Source organism: Nanorana parkeri, unplaced genomic scaffold, assembly GCF_000935625.1.
Source record: "Nanorana parkeri isolate BGI_ZX_2015 unplaced genomic scaffold, ASM93562v1 scaffold87, whole genome shotgun sequence".
In the NCBI taxonomy this organism is placed as follows: Eukaryota; Metazoa; Chordata; class Amphibia; order Anura; family Dicroglossidae; genus Nanorana; species Nanorana parkeri.
Genome location: NW_017306355.1, coordinates 1,633,926 through 1,644,468, shown reverse-complemented (window position 1 = coordinate 1,644,468; position 10,543 = coordinate 1,633,926). Strand labels below are relative to the sequence as shown.

General features: G+C 44.3%; 1 protein-coding gene across 1 annotated transcript in view; it reads left to right on the top strand.

Moving 5' to 3' along the window:
* The first annotated feature begins 1,832 nt into the window (after positions 1-1,832).
* PRR7 (proline rich 7, synaptic) overlaps positions 1,833-10,543 on the top strand; it is a 15,669-nt gene continuing 6,958 nt past the window's right edge. Inside the window, exon 1 of the mRNA XM_018552403.1 lies at positions 1,833-2,614. Within this exon, the coding sequence (XP_018407905.1) occupies positions 2,206-2,614 (409 nt within the window). The 5' untranslated portion in view covers positions 1,833-2,205. The remainder of the gene's footprint in view (positions 2,615-10,543) is intronic.

The window sequence follows — 10,543 nt, the reverse complement described above, 5'->3', positions numbered from 1 at the left end:
GGTTGCTGACTTGAAGACACAGTAAGTAACTCATAAGAGAACAACCAGTCAACCAGTGGAGGTTTGTTAGCCTTGTGAAATTTAGCCTCAAGCAAACCACTATTACCAAAACTTTAAACCCAAATTCCAGGCCTGTCAATGTCTTTGTATTCAACTTTATTATTAAGTGCCATTGAGTCAACATGGACGCCTGACAACCAAGTGGACAGCGTTTCTCCAAAATGATCTGACTTCTGTTTGGGCCTTAAGTCTTTGCATTGGCATGTTCATAGTTTCTGTAACTGTATTCATCCATCTTATTGCTGGTTGCCTTCTTTTCTCTTTAGCTTTTCCAAGTATATTTGTCTTTTCCAGTGAGTTGTTCACTACTACAGGACTAAATATTATGGGTCTAATTACAATTAACACTGCTGGATGTTCACTTATCAACAGAGGCCACGGGCAGTCTATACCAGTTGTTGGTTAATGCATAATCTTTAGAAAGGTGAAAATTCTCAGACGGATCTGCTTTCCTACATAGCTAGTGTAAAGTAAAAGATTGCATTGTATGTTTCTTGGCATCCTTGCACCTAACATGTTGATTTACATTTTGTGTGCATATACAGTATATATATAGATCTATATAGATATATATATATCTATATATATATATATATCCTGGGACACCAGGGCAGCACTCAATGGGTTAAGGTCCGCCCTCTAACCCCATAGGACAGGCACTCTATACATTTTCCCCATGAACGCTATAGGTCCATTCTTTTTTCTGTCCTCGCCTGGATATGGCACCCTTTGGCATCTCTGTGTCACCCTACCTAGCCAATTTCCTGCGGCTGTCCACGCAGGGTCTTAGCCTCCTCTGTCATGAGGTCCCGGCTGACATAGCTTTAAAGAAGGTATTGCTTGGGAGCCCATTCTTGTGCGTCTCGGGCTGGATTCTCATCCACATGCATCTTGCCGTGATTTCCTGCTATCCTGATTATGTTGCTGTACATAAAAAATGTTGTCCCACCCTTAATTGTTTTTGGTGATCATTATTTCCCATTGTGTGCTGCCGTGGTGTCCCAGGAAACCGGAAGATTGTATACTTACCTATCCGTAATCTTCCTTTCCTTGTATATCCATGGCAGCACACTGTCTCCCTCCCCAAACTAAACTTACTTGCAAATGTAATATATGGAGGCTCGTGATAATGACAAAGAATGAACCTCTAGGCTTCATGGGAAAAGTTTATAGAGTGCCTGTCGTACGGGGTTAGAGGGCGGACCTTAACCCATTGTGTGCTGCTTTGGACGTACCAGCAAAGGAAGATTACAGATAGGTAAGTATACAATCATCAGGTACATATTGAACCAACTACAGCCAAAACTCTTTTTAAGTTTGAGAGTACAAAAGCGTTAGATCCTTTACTGGTTTTTATTGTCTTTTGGAGTCATTATTGGGGAGATTTTATTCTCACCTCCTATCCCAGTACTATGCTAGACTACAAAAAGGTATTTGTATTGATGTTTATGTCTATGATGGATACATTTTCCCCAATGTTCTGCTCCAGTGACAGGAGGACAGGAAGAGAGAAGTAGAAAAGAGGGAGACATTGACAGCATCTTCAACAAGCAAATCTTGTTCACTCTATCCACGACTTAAAATGTTTTTCCTGGAGTCCAGTTTTACATTCTGGAAGTATCTACTGGTCCTGTTGTGTAATTGTGTCATTTTAATGACTTTATTGTACAATATATAGGTTTATTCGTTTACAAAATTGTATACATATATATGTATTTTTTTTTTTGTTTACAGATGATACAGTAAACCTGATGTCCTCGACAGAGGAAGAACAACTTCAAGAAAAATCAAACATTTTATAAAAGAATGTTATTTAAAGAAGGCCCTCCTTAGACTTGCCTAGAAGCCATATCTCTGGTTTCTTCAAACATTTAATAAGATCATCCAAAGATAATCTTCCAAAACCATACACTATGCTTCCTGACATAAACTGATTTCCACTATCTGCGCTCAGTATAAAACATACTTCAGGTTATGCTTACTGAATGTGAACTGTTTGTAATCGCTTGGACTTCAGAGCAATCACCCCAAGCAGTGCTGAACAAAATGATTTATATGCAGTAATCACCACAACAGCAAAGCACACGATGAAGAGAACTGAGTAAATGAATAATAAGATTACGAAAAGAAAGAGCTGGGAATGATATGCCATCTTTGCACAAAGAATACCTGACACTGGTGCCCCCGTCTGTAAATCTGCAGTGCGTGTTTGGGGGTTCATGCCCCTCTGTATGGCAGAATAAGATGGTTATGTCTCAGGGCACATACACTTTTCTTAGTTGTTTCGCTGGTTTCTGGCTTATCTGGGGACTCATAGTACTTCTGTGTTGCCTGTGCAGTTTCCTAAGACGCCGCATGAAGAGACGTAGAGAGGAGAGGCTGCGGGAGCAGAGCCTGCGCTCTGTACACATCGAACCACTACAGTACGAGGAGTATGTCAGCAGCCCCCGCATCCCTGTGGCACATCGGATTCGGGCACAACAGGCAGCCCAGCCACCACCACAACAGCCAGCAGCAGCACAAGCTCGACCATGGTCTGCTACCCGTAGGAATGGTAAGGAGCAAACCACACATAGCAATTGTCATCACTATTATATCTGCCCAAAGTCCAACCCTGGACAATACGTTTATTTTTTCGATAGAATGGGAGAAGATTAGAATGCCTGTCAGGTTTTTTATTGCTGCCTGTGTTCCTGCAGAGTAGTTTTGTTCTCACTTCCTGTCTTATTGTTAGTTGGACAGGAAGTGATGGGAAATCTCTCCAAAAGAGACACACAAAGCAATAAAATACCTTGTTAAGTAGAGTGGGCCTATTTCAGTGGTATGTGTGTCTATCTTAAAGAGGAACTTTACCCACCAATGTAACTGTCTCCCAAAACAGTAGCTGTTGAGGCATTTGAACTATCAAAGTTGCCAGTCTGCTTATTTCACCTCACAACTGAACTTTCAAGCTCTATAACAGCTGGTGTCATAGCTGATTACATGTGTAGCATCATGGCAACTGCAAATAGAGCCTGTAAGAGATCAGAAATTGTAGTTCCACTTTAAGAGATTTCCCCTCATAGGCTGTCACTGTAAAAGAAAGTTAACTAAATTATCATCAATAGGGGCACACACGACAGTGAAATCTGACAGATATTTTTCCCCCCCCCCCCCCTTTTTATCCAAAACAAAAAAGCTTGGTTTGGTATACTGCCAACCTTTAAAACAAAACTGTGCTCTTAGTTAAGCCAGATAGATGCAAATCACACCCAGTAAGAGCGTTAAACCTTTGGTCTAGGGGTAAACACAACCAATTAGCTATTTTATGGTAGGGACAGATTAACGTGAGCCAAACAAAGTTTACCATGCAAAGTACACCATGGCGCCATGCAGTGGCATATCCAGGGGGGCAACTGGGCAATTGACCCCCCCACCCCCCAAGATATTGCCGCTGCCACCTGTAGAGTGAAGGCTGCTGTAGGGGAGACTGGTCACCTATGGGGACTACTTAGCTTGGTTGAGCCACTACTGACTCTGCAGACACTGCCAGGCAGCCCATCCTGCTGTGTGGGAGATTATGAGGATCCTACCCTGGTAGATCACAATCACAAGTCGACTCGCTGTCCTGAGCTCCCTCTTGCGGTGCTAGGGCATTAGAATGTGTTGGACCCTCCAGACATGCAGGGGCGGCATATTCGGTTGCACTAGCACCAAAGGAGAATAGGACAGAGGTGAATGGAGAGCAGGGCAGAGAGCCCAGGAAACATAATAGAGGAGCCTGGGGAGAGCCAAAAGAAATGGCTGGCAGAGACAACCTTGGGAAGACCTGAGTCTGTAGGGAGAGAGCTGCTGTCCAGGTATATTGTAGCCTGCCAGCAGGGAAAAGAACCTTGGATCCTGGGGAAGCCTAAGGACACAAGTCATGTAAAATCAGCAGCAGGGAGAACAGTTTGCGACTGTGAGTGGGAGAGCGAGATCTCCAGGGACCCATGAGGGGCCACCAGGGAAGACTAGTAGGTGGCAAGATATGGTGCTTTTAAGGTACTATGTGTAACAGCAGAACATTATAGCAAGCAGAAACTTAATTTTTTTTTACAGATTAAAAGAATATACTATACATATATACATACAAAGATTAAAACCAGTGCCAACTCCGTAAAGTAAGTTGACACATCTCAAATTAACTTACACACAGTTTTCGATTTTACAGCAAAAATATTTCAAGTCCATGATGCATATAGTTGATTACAATTATTAGAAGTCCATCATACATACTGTATAGTTGATTACAACTATATATATATATGAAGCACTTGGAATAATCTATGACAGTTCTGTAAGCAACACCTTATGTTCTGCCTGTGCTCCTCACCAAGACTAGACTCTGGATCCGCCTCTGGTGCCATGTTGATTGCTGGGCATGGTGAAAGGTGGATGATCCTGAAGGATATGGTTTATTGTCACATATCTTTTCACATCTTCCAGCATCTTGCGATTCTTGACATTCAGTCACATGACATCTCAGAGCCATAAAGGAAGGAGGTGCTGAAAGCAGGTAGCTATATAATGGTCAGCATGTGTCACTGTTTGCAGGATCCATTCTAATTGATGGTGAGGTATCTTTACACAGAGTCACCAGCCCAACATATCTTTTTAGTACTGGCCTGGGGGACAGTTGCATCCCAGTCCAGGTCTTCCATGGAACACACATACAATGACAAACACCTTGCCCTTATGGAACAAAAAAATTAAACTCTTGGGAAAGCAATACATGATCTGTCATTGCTGACCTTCTTCTGGAAAAGGCTAGCTGCCTGGGATCATGTCGATCCTCTCACAGTACTTTCAAAGTCCCCGATCCTAAACATATATGCAGGTCAGGAGCTCTTACTTCACTTGCACATTTTATTTCAAATCAGTGAATGAAATTATTGAAGCCAGAGATAATCAGGAAAAAAATCAGAAGGAAGTTAACCATGGCAGCTCACATATTTATCGTATGAATAGGGCTGAGCAAAATGGTGTTTTCATTTTGTCGAAATGGGGAAATTATGGGGTTTTAAGAGGAAGCAGTGTGCTTCAAATGAACTATCCTGGATCTGTTCTTGTGCTAAACAAATCAGCCTCTCATTAGACTCAATAGGCAGTGGAAAAAAAGTAAACCAAAAATGTAAAGCTGAACTTTAGATAGATATTAAAAACACTAGATCATGGAGGCATGTGTTCATTATTGACTATATATTTTAGTAAGTAACTAGTGTAAGATCCTCGTTTTCACAGGGGGTCAGCATTTTGCTATGTCCTGTACAGCAGAGCTCAGACTGAGAGGGATAGAAGCAACACAAAGAGCTAATCAGTTGGGCTGCAGAGCTCATATGCTAACAAGCTACATGCTGATCAGAATAGAAAGCAGAGTGTCAGAGAGATGAGCTCACAAGTCTGCTGCTTATCCTTCACTGTCCAATCACATATTGGGGGTGGGGAGAAAATCTTGTTGTATTATTTAACTTCAGCAGGAAAAGGTCTGGGCCAGGACAAGGTCATCCAGTGCCCAGGGCGAAGATGCCAAAATGCACCATAGTGACCACACTAATAATACTTTAAAATAGAAAAAGAGATTGAGGACACAGAGTGCTCAATCTCTTTTTCTTTGTCCCCTGTTATCAATGAACAGCAATCCTCTCTGAGTGTTCCTGTTCATTGATAACATGAGGACATGTGTGTTTACTATAACTACAACTATGAATGAACAGGTAGTGATGTAGATCACTTCCCATTCATTCATAATTGAGGATATAGTAACCATAGTCTGTCCTCAATTATCTACAAACACTCAGCGATCACTGATCTCTGAGTGTTTGTACCTTGCTCAGCCGCTGTCACAGTAGGCTGATCGAGCGGTGTGGGGTGGAGAGCTCAGCGTCCTATGACAGCGCGGCCTGTCTCCACCCACACACCGCTCTGCCGGACTGTGATAGGAGGCTGAGCAGTGTGGGAGGAGACGCCGGCCGCTCACAGCGCTCTCGTCCTGCAGCACTCGGCCGGCTATCACTGTTTCTCTCCTCCCCGGTGGGACACAGAGCAGCGCCCAGGGTGGGAGGAAAGAAAGCAGGGATGCGCCATTGCCAAAAGTGCCATTTTCGGCCGATATGTTTTGGCAGCCGATATATCGGTGCATCCCTAATAATAACCCCCCAGTATTGATGCCAGTGACCGCAATAATAACCCCCAGCATTGGTGCCAGTGATTGCAATTAAAAAAACCACATTGGTGGTCATTAGCAGCACCATTTTAACTCATCTACATTGGTAGTTGGTGGCAATGCTGTTTAACCCTCCTTAACCCCTTTCCTACATTGTCAGTGGCAGTGTTATTTAAAGCACCCCCAAAACACACACACATTGGTGGTCAATGCAGTGTTAATTTACCCCTTTTATCCTTTATTGGTGTTGTTAACCCGCCTGCACACACAATGATGGTCAGTGGCAGTGTTAATTGCCCCCACCTACCCTTGCATTGGTGGTCAGTGAAAGTGTTGTTAACCCCTCCGACTCAAAGACACTAGTGTGTCACATTGGTGGTCAGTGGCAAAAATAAATAACATACAACCTCCCAGCATTAATGGTTAATGCTGAAACCCCATCAGTGTTTGATTACCTGCTCACCCACACCCGCGCATCTCGCTCTCTCTCCCTGATGACTTTGGGAAGAGGTCACATCACTCTAGTGTCAGGTGTGGGGACGAAAACACCGTCCCAGTACCTGGCACCCCATTGCTATTCTTCAAGGTGCCCTGCTCGCGGGAAGGAGGGTGCTAAGTGATCATCACTCACTCACTGCTTCTATCTGAACTGCTAACGTCTATGACTTTAGTAGTTCAGAGAGTAGCAGTGAGTAATGGCCAAGTGGCATCCCGTTCTCCCATGAAAACCCTGCGCCCGGGGCACCTGCCCTGGCTTGTCCCAGCGCAATGAACTAGTCTGATTTTTCTCTCTGGTAGGGCTTTGTAAACCTCAGGAATGAACAGACAGAAATGCACATCTTATGGTAGTGTAGTGCTCATCCCCAAAGGAGCCACTGGAATAAACAGATTTTTCCTAGCCTGTCTGGGGTTTTTAACAATATTGCTGCCCCAATAGCACTTACCAGCCCCACTGTGGCAACAAATAAAACTGAAATCCAATCTGAAGATGCGATGTTGAAGAACTTTATTGTAGAATTTAGGGAGAGAGGGTCAAGGCACAAGACACCCAGGATGTAGTAGATTCCAATTGTTGGTAGAACAGAGTACTTGCATCAAAAACTACTAGTCCATTTAGGAACATACTTTCAGGTTGCAGCAGATGATCTCTTCTCAGGCTCCCCACATCTGGTGAAGTTGTTCTCTGTCATCTTTATCCTCAGCTTTAGTCACTAGGCCCAGACCCAGACCTCAATGTGAGCACATGGCTTTGATTCCTAGGCTTCAAGCCTAGACAGGTCAGACAATCCAAAGTAGCCTCCCCCTAGGCAGGAGCTTCACATGGTCCGCCCTGAATATTTATGTCCTCTCCCAGCATACACCACTGGCCATAAACCCCCTACTGCTTGGCCAGGGAGACATAGATATTCAGAACACACCATTATTGTTTGCTCTGCTCTGTGACCAGGTAACACCGAGCAGCAGGCAAATGCAAACAATAGGAGAGTACTTAGTGGAAACCAAACGAGCATAGAATATAAGATCAGTATCAGACTGACTACAATCTGACAGGAACTTAATTTAAATAGACACTCCTGTTTTGACAGGGGCACTTCAGTAGATAAAACAGCTCTCATATACACTATATTGCCAAAAGTATTGGGACGCACATAAACATGGCATCCCAGTCTTAGTCCGTAGGGTTCAATAATGAGTTGGCCCACCCTTTGCAGCTATAACAGCTTCAACTCTTCTGGGAAGGCTATCCACAAGGTTTAGGAGTGTGTCTATGAGAATGTTTGACCATTCTTCCAGAAGAGCATTTGTGAGGTCAGGTACTGATGTTAGATGGGAAGGCCTGGCTCGCAGTCTCTGCTCTAATTAATACCAAGGTGTTCTATATGGGTTGAGGTCAGGACTCTCTGCAGGCCAGTCAAGTTCCTACACCCTAAACTCCCTCATCCATGTCTTTATGGACCTTGCTTTGTGCACTGGTGCGCAGTCATGTTGGAACAGGAAGGGGCCATCCCCAAACTGTTCCCACAAAGTTGGGTGCATGAAATTGTCCAAAATGTCTTGGTATGCTGATGCCTTAAGAGTTCCCTTCACTGGAACTAAGGGGCCAAGCCCAACCCCTGAAAAACAACCCCACACCATAATCCCCCCTCCACCAAACTTTACACTTGGCACAATGCAGTCAGGCAAGTACCGTTCTCCTGGCAACCGCCAAACCCAGATACGTCTATCGGATTGCTAGACAGAGAAGCGTGATTCATCACTCCAGAGAAAATGCCTCCACTTCTATAGAGTCCAGTGGTGGCGTGCTTTACACCACTGCATCCGGCGCTTTGCATTGCACTTGGCGATGTAAGGCTTGGATGCAGCTGCTTGGCCATGGAAACCAATTCCATGAAGCTCTCTACTCACTGTTGTTGTGCCAAGCTGAAGGCCACATGAAGTTTGGAGGTCTGTAGCTATTGACTCTGCAGATAGTTGGCGACTTCTGAGCACAACTTTGTGACTGAGTTGCTGTTGTTCCCAGTTGCTTCCACTTTGTTATAATACCACTAAGAGGTGACCGTGGAATATTTAGTAGCAAGGAAACGTCACGGATGGACTAATTGCACAGGTGGCAACTAGGGGTGTCCCGATGCCACTTTTTCAGGCCCAAGTACAAGTACTTCCCCTCATGTACTTGCCGATACCAACTACCGACAACTACATGTTATGTACTACGGATCATGATTTAACCTATTCGTTTTAGCAGGGAAGAATTCTAACTCTATTGCTGGAGTGTAGTGGAGGTGTGTGCTGTATATATGTACTACATATACATTACACACATCCAGTACACTATAGCAATAGATTTACAGCCAGCCCCGCCCCAGCTTCCCTCACTCACAGTTTCACTCCGATCCCTGTTGCCTCACACGGTGCCTCTTGTAGTTGGCGCTGGGCAAGATCGCTGCATCGCGTCTCGGTGCTCAGCTTGTGGGAGGCGCTCGCAATTCTGCCCTGCTAACATGAAAAGGTGAAATCATGATCCATAGTACATATACAGTACACATGTCCAGTACACTGCAGTAATAGAGTTACAATTATCCCCTGCTAACATGAATAGGTTAAATCATGATCCATAGTACATAATATGTACATAACATGTAGTTGTACTATGGATCATTTAACCCATTCATGTTAGCAGGGGATCATTGTAAATCTATTGCTGCAGTGTACGGGACATTTGTTCTGTATATGTACAGTACATATAGAATGCAGTGCAGCTATAGATATGCAATTCTGCACTTCTAACATGAATGGGTTAAATGACCCGTAGTACAGGGCTACATATCATGTACTATGGATCATTTAACCCATTCATATTAGCAGGGGATAATTGTAAATCTATTGTTGCAGTGCATTCTATATGTAGTATATAGTACATGTACAGTACATATAGAGTGCACTGCAACAATACATTTACAATTATACTCTGCTAACATGAATGGATTAAATGATCACTAGTACAGGGCTACGTACAGATCATCTAATCCATTCATGTTAGCAGAGTATAATTGTAAATATATTGTCTGCACTGTATTAGCAGTGTGTACTCTATATGCAGGGCTGTCTTTAACGCAGGGCAAAAGGGGCAGCTGCCCAGGGCCCAGTCATTGTTGTGGGGCCCAAAGCAGTTCCCCTTGAGCAGGTCATGTGCTGCAAAACTTCTACCACTGGCCCTGCATCTCAGCACTGGCAGCAGAGCGCTAGATAATCGAAGAGCCGGTGACCTCCCCCTCCATGCTGTGTGTATGTGTGTGCTGGAATGTGTATTTGTGTATTAGGGAACACTAAACGTCCAGAGAGAGGGGTCACTAGGCTGCTTGTATGTGATGGGGGTCACTACATGCTGCTTGTCTGTATGTGATGGGGGTCACTACATGCTGCTTGTCTGTAAGTGATGGGGGTGGTCACTACATGCTGCTTGTCTGTATGTGATGGGGGTCACTACATGCTGCTTGTCTGTATGTGATGATGGTCACTACATGCTGCTTGTCTGTATGTGATGCGGGTCACTACATGCTTCCATGTACATATGAAGCGGGGCACTGCACGCTAGTTAGTGCTAGTGTAAGTCTGCATAGACAGTCATCTGAGGGCACCGGGGGAGGGGGGAGGGAAGAGGGGGTGCAAAATGCAGCTGAGGTACACAATAATCCTTGCACCGGCTCTGCCCTGGAGCCCGCAAAAGATACACCCGGGCCACTCTTCTGTTTACTGTGCGATCGGTATGGCATAGTGTTGCTCCGTCCCTGTCTTATA